General features: G+C 36.1%; 1 protein-coding gene across 5 annotated transcripts in view; it reads right to left on the minus strand.

The window, feature by feature from the left end:
* Nucleotides 1-17110, minus strand: part of fbl (pantothenate kinase 3 fbl) — a 164572-nt gene that overhangs the window by 28282 nt on the left and 119180 nt on the right. For all 5 annotated transcript variants that reach the window (XM_081765679.1, XM_081765705.1, XM_081765671.1 and 2 more), the window contains exon 6: nucleotides 16512-16588. In XM_081765679.1, the coding sequence (XP_081621805.1) occupies nucleotides 16512-16588 (77 nt within the window). The remainder of the gene's footprint in view (nucleotides 1-16511; nucleotides 16589-17110) is intronic.

A 17110-nucleotide genomic window follows, 5' to 3' on the forward strand; every position in this document is an offset into this window, starting at 1 on the left:
GGTTCCAATTAGTTCTGATTTCCGACTTCCTACTGTACCACAAACTGACTGAGTTTAATTTTAACGAGATTGTAATATGATGTCCAATGAAACATTTTACAATTAGTTCTCTTTCATTAGAAAGTCGAATTGGACTTTAATATGGCTCAGTCCTGATTAATTCTGGCAGGAAAATTAAAAATCTTACCTTGCTAGTTCCAGATGTTATTGATTTTAACAAATGATAAAGCTTTCGGACAACGAAACGGCTCTTTTGACCAAAACAAAAATTCTGGCCCGAGATACAGGCCGCCAAAGATGGGAGACTCGGGCACCATTTCTTACGTGCGGATTTCGGCACAATATTAAAATGTTCTGTCTCTAAAGCAATTAAAGATATTTTGTTGCTTTTTGTTTTATTTGAAAGATAAAAATTTGCTGATTCAAATGATACCTTCTGTTTGGAAATATGTAAGCATGGTTTCGTGCTGTAACCTTTTGAATTATTACTTTTTGAAAAATCAAAATTTTTCCTAACGAAAATACCAATCCCCAAAATTTTGATTTTGTGAATGTTAATAAGCAACATACATTACTACATGTCCTGCAAAGAACTTCCGCTTTTGAAATGAACAGGATTTATAAACAATTGAAACTTTCGTCATATGTTAAACCAGTTTCCGTTATTACATTTTCATATATCCGTCTCAGAAATCAAAATCTAATCTTATTTGACGTGGTATTTTAATTCTGCATAAAGATAAGTAACAGACACAGGTTCCAAAGTATACTACTTCTATGTACTATGCTTATAACTGAAATTAGCAACTCAGTGAACTAAAAATATGTTCAATTGCATCAGTAACTTCCTTTGGCATTGAGGATGCTTTCCTGTTGAACCAATACGAACTGGGGCACCCACAATCTTTGAAATATCACGAATTGGGTGTGAGCATTGTGCTGGTTTTACTATATTGTAGATAGAAATTATGTTCAGCAGCTGGTCCATCTGGTATCATAAAGTTCACGACGATTTCATTTGACTCACAACTAGAGATGCAAGGGCTCGGAAAAAAACCGGCTTTTTTGGAAAAAAAACTCGGTTTTTTCTGCTTTGCTTTTTTGCTTGGGAAATTTTGGGCTTTTTCAAAATTCTGCTTTAAATTGATAAAGGAGACTTTGTTTCGTTTCTTTATAACACAAAAAGTCATTTAATTAGTGGTTGAAGCCGATAATAATATAAAACCTCGAAAATAAACCATGAATTTCGAAAAGATATTTCAAACAATTTTTCTTCAACATATTTACATGATGAATCCCAAAGGATTAACCAATGTATATAATAAGATTTTTTTAACCTCCTATATACAAAAGCAAGCAGGGTTGGCAAGAATCATGATTGTTTTTGAAAATGCCAAAAAATCGTTTTTGGGGGCAAGTTGAAACCATTTTTTTTTTTTAAACCAGGTTTTTTTGATTTAGATATTTTGCTTTATGTACTTATATTATATATTCACAAAAATAAGTTTGTTTCGCCTTGGTTATTATGCAACAACGGGGTTATGCTGGAAGAGGTCCCATAAGCTTAAAGAAGTCCGGTCATTAAATTTATTAAATTGAGAACTCGCCCTAGCCATTTGGAAAATCCCGTCATTACTTTAAATGTAAAACAATAACGGGGAAATCCTGTTTTTGCTTTGCATGTAAAATTTAAAGGTCAACGTATCATAATCAGTACGCTAAAACTGAGGTATTAAATTACAAATTTAGTATGCAGATATCATTGAAAGTCCAATCCAAGCTAATGTTGGAAGCTACTTAGGCAATCGATAAATTCTGCCAATTTCTATCAATATATTTAAGCAACCTTGGCTTAATTTCGTATGTTTAGGCTTAACATCCTTCCGTAATACCGAGGTTATCAAAGAGAAGACTTTCGCTTAAAGTGACATCTGAACCGCTACTTGGTTTACGCATGAAAGAAGGGTTGTGATTCGACCGAGAATTGAACATGGGACACCTTGATTAAAAGGTCAAAAGGAAATAAAACTAATGCATATGGTTTGATATGTGGAAACGTTACCATGAAGTTCATACGATTTGCATTTTTCGTTCTTTTTATTTTTTTGGTTTAAACCAGTTATTTGAAAAAAAAAAAAAAAAAAAAAAAAAAAGCTGGTGTAAACCAGCCAACCCTAAAAGTAAGCAACTTTTTTTAAGAAAAATACACAAATAACTAGCAAAATTGTATGTAGTATTTTTTACTTCAAAATATTCCATACCCTCTTTTTGAAACAAAATGAAATTAAAATAAAACATAAGAGAAATACTTAGATTTATATGATACACTTAAAGGCTGCACATCTAGAGCTTTGGGTTCTGTATATTCTTGACATTCTACAGTTAAATTTTATATAACCACCATCACGGTTTACCCAATCCTCAAGTTTTCTGAATTTTTAACAAGAGAGATTTTACATATCATTACGGATCCCCCCCCCCAAAAAAAAAAGGACTACGGAATATATTTAAGTTAAGCTAAATACAACTGCACAACAAACATGACTGCGTGGTTAGCTTTCGCGCTTCTATCGGGAAGTCCGGGATTCAACTCAGCATTCGACCATTCTGACAAAGTTTTTCTTCATTCCATCTGTGAATGTAGAAATAGTGCGTGTACTGTGGGTTGGTCAACTTCCTTTCTTATTGTTTTTAAATCGTTATTATTACTAATTACCAGCAGTGACGGTTTTGCGAAGGTTAGGGGGCGGTCTTTCGGACTGAAGCCTGTTCCCCAAAGTTACGGAATGTCTAAAACAAACGAAATATCTATTAGTTATGTCTTTACTAATAAACTTTAAGCTCCCGTCAAATAAAAAATTACGAATGTTTAGAAAAACTAAACATTAATAAGGAAAAACCCTCCCAAAATACTTTTCTAAATCCGCCACTGATTCTCAGTATAAAATGATCTTCAAGTTTGTGTCCGGAAGATTATTGCTAAACATATAAACGAAACGAAATACAGTATTAGTTATGCCTATACTCATAAACTTCAAGCACCTCCCAAATAAAATTAGGACTTTTTAGAAAACGAAACAATCAGAGAAACCCCTCCCAAAGTGCTTTTCTAAATCCGCTACTGATTATTTGTATAAATTAGTATTCAAGGTTGTATCCGGAAAATTATTGCTAAATCATTGCACAGCTACAGTATAACAGAAATGTGGAAGTACGGTTTAACGGATATATTGAAAAGCTAGCCTTTGGCTAGCAGGGGGCTCCGCCCCCAGACCCTCGAGTTTGCTCGGCCTACGACCTCCCACCTCTTGAACTCACAATTCTATTGTTTCTTTTCCTATTTTCAACTATCTAAAAGATAAGATTTTGTATCTCAAGAAAACGCCCATTTAAATAGCATGGGAATTTCTTCATCCCCCTTTAGACCCCTAAAAAATTAAAAATATTAACTTTTGGCAATTTTTCCGTGGGTTGGTCCCGGAAGGCTAAATTTTATCATGCCAAATTTTATCATTCTAATCCTGCCGGAAGTACCTAAACATTTTGGGGTGTAGAAGACGTCCCATATAAATATCATGTGAAAGATTTTTCAGTTCCCCATTAAACCAGTCTACGATTGGAAATTTTTATTTCTGATGATTCATTTTGGTAACGCTAACGAAAACGTACAAGCATACCGAATTTTAAATGTTAATTCCAATTCGAAGTACCTAAAACATGAGATTATAGGTCCAAAAAAAAAGTCCCATTTAAATAACATGGGGAAATTCTTCATCTCCTCTTTAGAGCCCCTAAAAATTAAAAATATTGACTTTTGGGAATTTTCCTATGGGTTTGTCTCGTAAAGCTCCAATTATGTCAAATTTAATCATTGTAACCCTACAGGAAGTGCTCAATAATTTGGGGGTGTAAAAGATGTCCCATATAAATAACATGGGAAAGATTTTTCAGTTTCCTATAAAACCATTCTAAATTTGGAAATTTTTATTTTTACTGATTTACTTAGGTAGTGCTAACAAAAACGTACAAGCATACCGAATTTCAAGTTTTTATTCCAATACTAAGTACCTAAAACATGAGATTATAGGTAATAAAAAGAGGCTCATTTACATAACATGGGGAAAGTTTTCATCCCCTCTTTAGATCCCCTAAAAATTAAAAATATTCACTTTTGGTAATTTTCGTGTGGGTTAGTTCCTAAAAGCTACAATCATGCCGAATTTAATCATTGTAGCCCTACAGGAAGTGCTCAATAATTTATGTCAGCTCATGTAGTTTTATATAAGTTAAGATGTACGCTTTGACGGATATATAGAAAAACGTAAGTTTAACTTTTGCGCTAGAAGCTAGAGTACTAACCTCTTAGAAATGAAACACGGATGACAAACTAAAATTATCTAGAAAAGAAAAAAAAATGTTAACTCGAAAGTTAAAATAAAGTTAAATAGCTTCCAAAATTGCCCTAAAATACTGCATTCTTCATGTTAGCTTTAATTCGTAAAACATGTGCTCCATCCATCTTGATGGTGAATTTCAGAGCGAAATATGGCATTTAGGTCATGGAATTCTTATCTAGCTATAGAATATACTATAAGAAAGCTATTTAGATAGAAAAATCATGAAAATGAAAAAAGCCAAAATTTTCAAAATTCTCGTTTTTTCCCCAAAAAAGCCGGCTTTTTATGTGCAAAAAACCATCGATTCAAAAAAGACGGCTTTTTTGCATCTCTACTCACACATATATATTTAACCTCTGTAAGCCACCAGTTATAGTCATACAAACAGGACACAAATAACCTTTTTCTTAGGCTGTGAATCTGAATATTCTCACAACGTTTCTAAAATCTTGACTGGACAAATTATGTTTCTTCTTTCGTCCTCTTTAAAGTTTGTGCAACATACGTTCGCCCATCACTGAGAGTCCAGAGTAATGAGACTTCTAAATTTCTTTCACGGGGGTAGTTTGGTTGGACCATTCTTTCATTTTCTGCTGGCGGAATTCTTTGGGAATCAAGATGAGAGCTGCTGATATGTATAACCTCACAGTAGTAGGGGCCGGCGTATATTGCGTCGAGTCAGCAAAAATTTCTCGATTCTGATTGGCTGAGAGAGGTCACGTGACGTTAAGCCCCGCCCACGCGGGAAATTCAAATTTTCAGGTCACGTGGTATGACGTCATGAGTCACCCTGCGGGGAAATCCCTCACTAATTTGTTCCCTTTTACGGGTAAGATGTGTGATTCTGATTGGTTGATAGCTGTCACGTGATTTTAGACCCTGCGATATTTGAAAATTCGTTCCCTTTTACGGGTAAGATGAATCCTTTGGTACCCCAATGCTAGAGGTCACGTGATCTTAAGCCCTGGGATTTTTAAAATTCGTTCCCTTTTTATGGGTAAGATGAGTCCTTTGGTACCTCGATGCTGATTGGCCGACAGAGGTCACATGATCTTAGACCCACCACACAGTGAACAGGTTACATGGGAAAACCCCTTACTTATTTGTTTTATTTTATGTGTAAGATGCGTGTTTTGGTACCTCAATTTTGATTGGTGGATAGAAGTCACATGATCTTACCCCCACACCACCCCACCCCCCCAGTCCATGAGGGAAATACAGAGCGATATGACGGCGATCCATCCTAGACCGGGATCTTAGAATTTAGTTCCCTTTTTATGGTTATGTGTAAAGTTCCCATGAAGGGTTCAACCTCCTCCTTAAATAACCCTTTTTTGGTATCATGATATTGTACTGAAGTTTACATTAAATATTATCGTTCTCTTTGGCAGATAAGATGATTACCAGCTTTCTTACCTTGATGGAGATCCGGTCCTTGAATTAGTAGCCTATGTCTCTGGAAGTAACAATGGTGAAAGAGAGGTGTCGCTTGTAGATTTCTTATAACACATTGTTGTGAGTTTAAGCGATTTTTTAAACGCTCAGTAAGCGCTTCATTAATGGAAACAGTGTTGCCAGATTTTTTTTTTACCGAAACTGCTCCGATTCTTTTCGAAACGGTTCCGCAGAGTACAAGAAATTTTAAACTAAAAAATTTTTCGAACTAAAAAAAATTGTAACTAAAAAAATTTTCAAACAAAAAATTTTCGAACTAAAAATTTTGAAACAAAAAAGTTTCAAACAAAAAATTTTCGAACCCAAAAAAAATTTCGAACTAAAAAAATTGAAACAAAATTTTGTCGAACTAAAACATTTTTTAAAACAAAAGTTTCGAACTAAAGATGTAAATCACATCTAAAAATTTTCAAATCAAACTTTTTATCGAACTAAACTTTTAAAATTTTCGAACTAGAAATTTAAACCAAGTTTTAGAAAAATCCTAAGAAATGTTTCTCCAGGAATCGAACTCAGGTCTTTCAAACCAAAGATGTGTATGCTAACCGCTTAAATGAATTCGGTTTTAATCGATCTTGGTGGGTTTCGAACCATGGTCCTTGAAAAGGATACACATATACTTTAAGAAAATAAATCTGACAGTGTAACGCTTCTCAAATCAAACTTTTTATCGAACTAAACTTTTAAAATTTTCGAACTAGAAATTTAAACCAAGTTTTAGAAAAATCCTAAGAAATGTTTCTCCAGGAATCGAACTCAGGTCTTTCAAACCAAAGATGTGTATGCTAACCGCTTAAATGAATTCGGTTTTAATCGATCTTGGTGGGTTTCGAACCATGGTCCTTGAAAAGGATACACATATACTTTAAGAAAATAAATCTGACAGTGTAACGCTTCTCAAATCAAACTTTTTATCGAACTAAACTTTTAAAATTTTCGAACTAGAAATTGAAACCAAGTTTTAGAAAAATCCTAAGAAATGTTTCTCCAGGAATCGAACTCAGGTCTTTCAAACCAAAGATGTGTATGCTAACCGCTTAGCTATGAATGAATTCGGATTTAATCATGCTTGGAGGGTTTCGAACCATGGTCCTTGAAAAGGATACACTTATACTTTAAGAAAATAAATCTGACAGTGTAACGTGGATTAAAATAAAATGCTGATAGACTTCTTTGTGTGACGACATAGAAGTACATATGATTGAAAAAATGCAAACGTCAGCGGATCGCATTACTTTAGTTTTACTACGAACGTGTCAGCATGATTCATGGAAAAAGCAAACATTGACATTCTCGTATGGAATATGAGGAAAATGAAATGTCGTCACAGTTACGACAAGTAGTGACATGATCCTGGCAGAAGGGAATTGGCATCGAAATTGCGATACTAGATGTTGTAACTATTGAGAAACGTGAATGACGTCACGATCGATTGTTACACATCGTTTTGGTTCGTGATTCATGACAAAAGCAGCGAGCGTTTTGATTGGTTCGTTGTGATGTCATTTTATAAATTTCCTCGTTTCTGATTGGCTGACGGTGACATCGTTTTCGCAGCGACCTAAATAAAAATCTAAATTTTATTTTTCAAATCCTACATCGCTCTCAACTATCGTGTGAAGAAGATCTCCTTTTAAAAGTGTTTTCATTTAAGCTTCATTGCACCGACTTTTTATTCATTGAATTTGAGGTAAGTTCAGTGAGATTTTATTTGTCACCCAAGATTCCAAAATCATTTTTATTTTATATTTGTGGGGGCGGATCACGAATACACTGTTTTACTTTTAGTACGAAATATTTAGACTATGAAGAAATTAGTGGAATGGGAAAGTGGGAGTACGAATCAGGAACCTCCACACATTAAAAGTAAGCACGATAAATGATATGGTTTAGCGTCCCTTCAGCGAGCGCCCGTCGGGAATTGAACCATGGCCAGAAAAATGTGTGCGCTTAGTTTTGAAAAGAATGCATTAGAAAATTTTAGAAACTATGTCTGAGAATAATATGGTTCGATTCCCTTTAAAAGCATTAGCGACCCCTTCAGCTTAACGTGATATTCGAGCAACCGCCCCGGGATTGAATCAAGGCCAGAGGCGTGTACGTCAACCATTTAGCTTAGTTTTGAAAAGAATGTATGATAACGCATGAGAATATTAAATTTCAGAAAAGACTTGACAGCGATCCGATGTGGGAAAGCAAACCCACCGAGGATTGAACCAGGACCTTCCACGTTAGAAGCATGTACGCTAACCACTTAGCCACGAGTGCATGAATATGTGGTTAAAAAGATTTACGCTATACAGATTTTGTTTTGACAATTACGTATGTGTTACGTTAACGGTTGGTGAATCTCTTCAACTTGCAAACACATCATTTAAAGGCCGTTGTGAGTAGAAAAAATGCTTACGCGTACTTTATCACATCTCAGTACTGTTGAAACATTCATTCATTCATGCATTCTTTTTTATCACTATAGAATGGTAGGTCAGTTACATGCTACAGCAATAAAACACACATTTCAGTAACATAATTATTTTTAAAAAAACTTTGATTTCTAGTACATGTGCTTTCATAATGAGATTCTGAACGTCACCGCCAGGGGAATCAAACTCAGGACCTTTACATGAATTGCTTACTTAATTATTTATCATGAATGTTATGATTTCCTGGGCTAAGCGGTTAGCATACGTACCTTTGGCGTGGGAGACCAGGGTTCGATTCCCGGCGGGGAGCTCATGTGGTTCGGATTCCACGTTAATCAGTAGGTCCACGTCTCATATAGCCTCGCTACTGAAAGGTACGCTAAACTAAAAAATCAAAAAATCAACTCAAATTCACGCTGCTCAATTCCTTTTTTCCCATTACACATTTATCGCAATTGTACCTGTTTGTTTGTTTTCATTTTTTAACCATGGTCCAATCGGGTTTTACTGTTCCCAATGAAATCACTCGTCATTATAGACGATTTATGTACGTTTATGTATTATGAGGTGTGCACGTCAACCATTTAGCTTAGTTTTGAAAAGAATGTATGATAACGCGTGAGAATATTAAATTACAGAAAAGGCTTGACATGCCCCGACGTGGAAAGCAAACCCACCGAGGCTTGAACCAGGACCTTCCACGTCCGAACCATGTACGCTAACCGCTTAGTCACAATAATAATAATAAAAAAATACGCTATACAGATTTTTGTTTCGACAATTACGTATGTGTATCGTTAATGCTTGATGAATCTCTTCAACTTGCAAACGCATCATTTAAAGGTCGTTGTGAGTGGAAAAAAAAATGCTGACGCGTACTTTGTCACATCTCAGCACTGATGAAACATTTATTCATTTCATGCATTCTTTTTATCACTATAGAATGGTAGGTCAGTTAAATGCCGATGTAGTGCTCTCGAGTTTGACAGCAATAAAACACTCATTTCAGTAACATAATTATTTAAAAAAAAAAAAAACTTTGATTTCTAGTACACGTGCTTTCATAATGAGATTCTGAACGCCCCGCCAGGGAATCAAACTCAGAACCTTTACATGAATTGCTTAATTAAGAATTTATCATAAACGTTATGATTTCCTGTTTATCAGATGATTAAGATTTTTCTTTCTTCTTTTCTTTTGTAGTAAATTCACGCTGCTCAATTCCTTTTTCCCTTACACATTTATCGCAATTGTACCTGTTTGTTTGTTATCTCCTTTTATTAACATGGCCGAATCGGGTTTTACTGTTCGCAATGAAATCACTCGTCATTATAGACGATTTAACATTGAGGGCAGAATGCTCGAAATTCAATTCAACGCACCGCCCGTAGGAACCGATATCATACAGTATGTACATAACAGTTTCCAAGCAATGCTAGACCATTTGTTAGCCAATGTCGACGATGAGGCGATGGTTGGTTTATCGGTAATATCGCCACGTAACACGAATAAACCGTTTTGGGTGAGTTTTCGCCAAGCCCGAAACTTGACACTGGAAACGATGTGGGCCTCCTTTGAAAGAGTTTTACAAAGTAACAATGCGTTTCTCCTGCACGAGCCATTCACCGTGCATTTCCATCGTGTCGATATTCCACGTGGCTATGGCGGTGGTTTGCGGCAAGGAGTACTTCAAAATGAAGAATTGTTACGTTGCAAGCGAGGGATTGTACGTGTAAAAAATCAAGATTCAAGGTGCCTGGCGTACGCCCTTGTTATTGCTATTGGCCTGAAAAAATACAAGAATGTAGATGTGAAACGACATAGACAGTATCAACATCAGAGAAAATGTGTTGTGGACGATGAAGTCGATGCGTTATGTGCAAATGCAGGAGTGAATTTGGATCATGGTGCCAGTGTAAATGAAATACGACAATTCCAGGCATACCTCAAAGAATATAAAATTACTGTGTATACTAGTTTCACAGGCCATGACATCATGTACGAGGGGCCCAACGACGAAAATCGCACTCCCATAAATTTGATTTGTTTGGCTGGCCATTTTGACATCATCCAATCCTTAACTGCTTGTTTTGCAACCAATTTCTACTGTGAGGCGTGCCATAAAAAGTATGATCATCGTAACAGACATGTAAAAAATTGTCCTGTAACATGCTCCAAATGTTTACAGAGACCTCTATGCGACAAGAACCAAACGCTGATATTATGCAACGACTGCAATCGGCAATTTTACGGCGAAGAATGTTTTAATAATCATCGTAATATTGTATATCATCAAGGGGAACCTGTATGCAAAATGGTGCAGCAATGTACTAGATGTTACAGAGTTTATTCTTTTGTACGAAGTGGAGAACGCATGCATGATTGCAATGAGATCTTTTGCAATGTTTGTAAGAAGATTGTTCCGGGATCACATCAATGTTTTATGCTTCCTGATCGCCAATGCTTGAAACCAGGTGTTCCTTCACTCATGCACGCAAAGAAAGCCTTGTTGATATTCTATGATATAGAATCTATGCAGGACACGAATATTGGCGATAATACGTATGTACACATTCCAAATTTATTGGTTGCAGAACAAGTATGTTATGCATGTGTTGAAAACAATAATATCCAGCAGTCTTGCAGTACGTGTGGTCAGCGCCAGCATATTTTCCAAGGAGAGGATCCAGTTTATAATTTTCTCCAGTACTTGCGGGAACGGCGTCCCAATATAAATAGGATTTTCTGTGTCGCGCACAACTCGAAGGGATACGATGGACATTTCATCCTAAAGGCTATGGTAGAACAATGCCAATGGAGACCTGACGTCATATTAAATGGAACCAAGATACTGAGTTTAACCTTGAATAATCTGACGTTCATTGACTCGTTGAACTTCCTACCTATGGCATTAAGTAAATTGTCAAAAGCGTTCAATTTACCCGCAACCAAAGGCTACTTCCCGCATTTCTTCAACACCAAGGAGAATCAATCGTATATTGGACCACTTCCAGAAACAAAGTATTATGGTGCAGATGAAATGGCCGTCGAAGACAGGAACAAGTTCATGCAGTGGTACAACGATCATCGTAATGACACGTTTGATTTTCAGAAAGAAATTCTCAAGTATTGTATTCAAGATGTCAATGTACTGCGACAAGCATGCGTTTCGTTTATGACGTCATTTGAAACAGAAACCAAAGTGAATCCCTTCTTGGAGACGATCACGATTGCCAGTGCTTCCAATTTAGTATTCCGCCGGAATTTCCTTAAACCCAACACCATAGGAATTCTACCGGCACATGGCTATCGATGGAGAAGTACCCAATCGATCGCTGCAATGCAATGGCTGGCCTACATTGAAAAAACCGAAGAAAAACAAATCTTACATGCGGCCCGACAAAAAGAAGTGTTTATTGCGGGATTCCATGTTGATGGTTACTACCAAGATCCTGAGACGTTAGAGGAGCACGTCTACGAGCATGCCGGCTGTTTTTACCACGGGTGTAAAGTATGTTTTACTACAGGCCGTAATCAGCCCATCTACAGCAATCCAGAAGACACCATGGAATTCCGTTATGAACGAACGCAACGCAAAAATGCAAGACTGCGTGAATTGGGTTACATTGTACATGAAATGTGGGAGTGCGAATTTAATCAGTTCTTAAAACAAAATCCTGCAATGGCGACGTATCTGAAGAATCACCCGTACATGAACCGCAGACCATTAAATCCAAGAGATAGCTTTTTTGGAGGAAGGACCAATTGCGTGAAATTGTACCACCAAGTCGATGAAAAAGCGGGGGAAGTAATAAAATATTACGATATTGTCTCGCTTTATCCTTATGTAAATAAGTGTGCTAAATACCCTGTAGGCCATCCACGAATTTATCTACAGGGTGATGAAAATATACCACCAATAAATAAAGTCAATGGTCTAATCAAAATGACGATATTACCAAGTCGCCATCTTTATCATGGTCTCCTACCTTACCGATGTAACAAGAAACTACTCTTTCCACTGTGTGCTGCGTGTGCCGAAGAAATGAACCCAGACCCTACAGCAACGTGTACACACAACGACCAGGAGCGGTGCCTCACTGGAACATGGGTATCATATGAAATCCAGAAAGCAGTAGAATTAGGATATCAACCAGTGGAAATTTTTGAAATTTGGGACTATGACATTGAACAATATGATCCCATCACGAAAACAGGTGGCTTGTTCACGGAATATATCAATACATTTTTAAAATCAAAAATGGAAGCGTCTGGCTGGCCTAGTTCCTGTGTGACCGAAGAAGACAAATCAAAATTCATACAAACCGTCCTGGAGCGTGAAGGTATTGCATTGGATCGGTCCAAAATTGAAAATAATCCTACACGAAGAAGTTTATCTAAGCTCTGTTTGAACTCATTATGGGGAAAGCTTTGCCAAAGATCAAACTTTAGCCAGACCACAATTATTGATCGGCCGGAAGAATTTTATGAAAAACTCACTTCCCCCGACATTAAACTCCATCAAATTGTACCCATCAATGATACGATGTTGTATGCGTTCTGGGAGTACAATGAACATGTGCCTGTTCAAAACCGAAACACCAATGTCGTGTTAGGTGCATTTACAACATGTCAGGCACGTCTGGAACTGTACAAGTACCTGGAAATGTTGCAGGAACGTGTTTTATATTTCGACACGGATTCTGTAATATTTACGGAGAAGCCCGGGGAGCCAACCATTGAACCTTCAACGTACTTGGGATGCTTATCGAATGAGATGGAATCTTATGGACCACGAGCATACATCAAAACATTTGTCAGTGGAGGACCAAAAAATTACAGCCTAGAAATATACAATCCGGATACCAACGTCACCAGTTACATATGCAAAATTAGAGGATTTACATTAAATTACAATGCAGGACAACAATTAAATTTCAATACGCTAAAAGAAATGATTACAAATCAATGCCGTGGACAAGTCACCATCACTATCCCCCATAAGATATGCAGGACCAAAGACCATACCATCGTCACACGCAAAGAAGAAAAAATGTACAGTATCCAGTACACAAAACGTCGATTTAAAGAAATCAATTCTTATGATACGGTTCCGTACGGGTACGTTAAAAAACAGAAGATGGAACTGGAAAAAGAAGATGAAGAAGAAAAAACTGTAAATACCCAATAAGGCCGCCATTTCTTTTTTCCTTTTCCTTTTTTTCCACTCCTTAACCACAAAGCAGCAACACCAAGAAGAAAATGAAGTACCCACAAGAGTTCATAAACCATCAACATCACCATCAGTGGAAGAAATGTAGTCATCTCGTACCGAAGGAGGAACCTTAACCATAAAGCAGCAACACCAAGAAAAATGCAGTACCCAGAAAAAGTTCGTAAACCACCATCAGTGGATGAAATGTACCCGAGGAGGGGAAAGATGAGCCTAAGCACATCCATCATTTACGAGTAAGTTTTATTTCTCTCTTATCAATATTGACTCATTTTTATTGTTTCAGAAAAAAGAAATTCTTAAAGTAATCCGTCGTTTCTTCTTTTTCTTTACAGGATACGGCTACAACATTCGAAGATGATGATACGTCCAATATATTCATTAAACTAGATCCTGTATTTATTATGTTAATAAACATGTATAGGAAGAGCACATACTTTTCGTTAAAATACAAGTTGAAAAAAAAATATGTTTTATTATTTCTTGAAACCCTGAACACTTGTTTTCAAATCATGGTAATCTTGAAAATTTAAGGTGGAAAATATATTCAAGATTTGGTTTACATGATTTTGTTCGAAAAAATAATTAAAGAATTTTTTTAGTGTCCAAAATTTGATTTTTAATTTAGTTCGAAAAAATTTTTAATTTGAAAATTTTCAAATGTGGTTTACATCTTTAGTACGAAACTTATTTTTAAAAATTGGTTCGAAATTTTTTTAAAATTTTTAGTTCGAAAAATTTTGATTTGAAAATTTAGTTCGAAAGTTTTTAGTTTAAAATATTTTTTCGAAAAATTTTTAATTTTTTTAGTTCGAATTTTTTTGGGTTCGAAAATTTTTTGTTCGAAAATTTTTTGATTTGAAAATTTAGTTCGAAAGTTTTTAGTTTAAATTTTTTAGTTCGAATTTTTTTGAAATTTTTGTTTCAAAATTTTTTAGTTCGAAAATTTTTTGTTTGAAAATTTTTGTTTAAAATTTTTTAGTTCGAAAAATTTTTTAGTTTAAAATTTCTTGTACTCTGCGGAACCGTTTCGAAAAGAATCGGAGCAGTTTAGGTAGAAAAAAATCTGGCAACGCTGTTTCCATTAATGAAGCGCTTACTGAGCAATAAATCGCTTAAACTCACAACAATGTGTTATAAGAAATCTACAAGCGACACCTCTCTTTCACCATTGTTACTTCCAGAGACATAGGCTACTAATTCAAGGACCGGATCTCCATCAAGGTAAAAAAAGCTGGTAATCATCTTATCTGTCAAAGAGAACGATAATATTTAATGTAAACTTCAGTACAATATCATGATACCAAAAAAAAGGGTTATTTAAGGAGGAGGTTGAGCCCTCCATGGGAACTTTAAGGATAACCATAAAAGGGAACAAAATTCTAAAATCCAGGATCACCGACATATCGCTCTATATTTCACTCATGGGGTGTGTGGCGGGTCTAAGATCATGTGACCTCTGTCGGCCAATCAGCATCGAGGTACCAAAACACTCATCTTACTCGTAAAAAAAAAGGGAACGAATTTTAAAAATCCCAGGGCTTAAGATCACGTGACCTCTATCAACCAATCAGAATCGAGATACCAAAGTATACATCAGAAAGGACACCCTAATTTCAAAAATCCTAGGACCTAAAATCACGTGATCTCTATCATCCAATCAGAATCAAGGTACCAAAGCACTCATCTTACCCGTAAAAGGAAACGAATTAGTAATGGATTTCCCCGCAAGGGTAAAACATGACGTCATACCATGTGACCTGTTCAGCGTGTAGCGGGTCTAAGATCATGTATCGTAGTACCAAAGTACTCATCAAAGAGGATACCCAAATTTCAAAACCCAGGGTCTAAGATCATGTGACCGCTATCAACCAATCAAATTCAAGGTACAGGATTCATCTTACCCGTAAAAGGGAACGAATTTCAAATATCGCAGGGTCTAAAATCACGTGACAGCTATCAACCAATCAGAATCACACATCTTACCCGTAAAAGGGAACAAATTAGTGAGGGATTTCCCCGCAGGGTGACTCATGACGTCATACCACGTGACCTGAAAATTTGAATTTCCCGCGTGGGCGGGGCTTAACGTCACGTGACCTCTCTCAGCCAATCAGAATCGAGAAATTTTTGCTGACTCGACGCAATATACGCCGGCCCCTACTACTCTCACCACTCTTGTAAAATCTTTGGCGTTCTTAACTTTAGCTCGGGTTGGAAAGATTCTGTTTTGTAGCGTGGTGCTTCATGGGTAAATGGGTAGTGGTGATGCTGAACATGAACATGCTTCGCTGCTTATTAAGATGAGGGCCGTAGCCATATTTAGATTTGAGCATTAATACTTGTGTAAACGCAAGTTAGTTGGTTAGCAAATTAAAGTTAAATGCAAACAATCCGAACTCAATTAAGTACAATTTTAACCTATAACGTACAGTGAACGCATTCTACTATATATTTCTTTAAATTGTTTTAATAAGATTATACATTATACAATACTGATCCCTAAAATTGATATGGACCCAAAATTTTTAAAACACATTGCTTATTCATCTATAAAAGTTTTCTTAAGTCGGCTTACAATAAAAATATTCAAATAAACCCCTCAGTATGATATTCCCTAGAGATGGAAGAATCGACACCGAAAAAAGAATTACTGTAAAATAAATATGTGAATAATCTCTTTAGATTCTCCCTGAGGTCTTGGAATTAAACTACAGCGAAATTACTACCATATTTACTCTAAAATACGATAAAGTCAGTAATAAGTTCTCAAACGCCTCTTTTTTCATGAATTCTTTCAAGTGAATCATACCATAGAAAAGAGGAGGATCCTCTATGCAAACACGTACTTGAAATGATTTTTAACCCAATACTGACGGTGGGTATCTTGAGAATGTATTGATTTCCTCATTTCTCACGTATATAAATATGTTTATACCAATATCACTTTGTATTTCCTTTGTAATATTTATAAAGCTAGTATGAGTTTACAAACCAGCTTACCTTGTTCCAGAGACCCGCTTGTAATTATCTGGTCCATAAACAGCTAATATACTAACTCCGGAGCCAATGTTCACTATCTGCAAGAAAAAAATATTACAATAAGTTGAGGAAGAAATAAAAAAAAAAAAGTCATGAACTAAGTTGTTTTAAAAACATACTATTTAAAAATAGAGGTTTAGAAAACCAAATACTAAAACAAATAACAACATCCAAATTATGAGATAAAATTATAGTTTCTCTTCGATTCAGGTTTTAGTTTAGCTTCCTCTCAGCAGCGAGGCTATATGAGACGTGGACCTACAGTTCAACGTGGGATCCGTAGCACATGAGCTCCCACCAGGAATCGAACCCAGGTTACCGAGGCCAAAGGTGTGTACGCTAACCTCTTATCCACGAGAGAGCTCTATAGTTTCTAGTCTGAACTATGATATACTCCTATTCCCAGCTGATCCAATCTTCTAGTAAGTACTGCCTACTTTAGTATTTACACATCTTTGCTACGTCTTATGCTCTGTGCTCTACTAGAATTCACCCGATTTCTCCTACATGCTTTTCATTCTACAGACTATTTTTTCATTATTTTCTTTGCTAATTTTTTA

Source organism: Thermobia domestica, chromosome 1, assembly GCF_964235325.1.
Source record: "Thermobia domestica chromosome 1, izTheDome1.hap1.1, whole genome shotgun sequence".
Taxonomy (NCBI): domain Eukaryota; kingdom Metazoa; phylum Arthropoda; class Insecta; order Zygentoma; family Lepismatidae; genus Thermobia; species Thermobia domestica.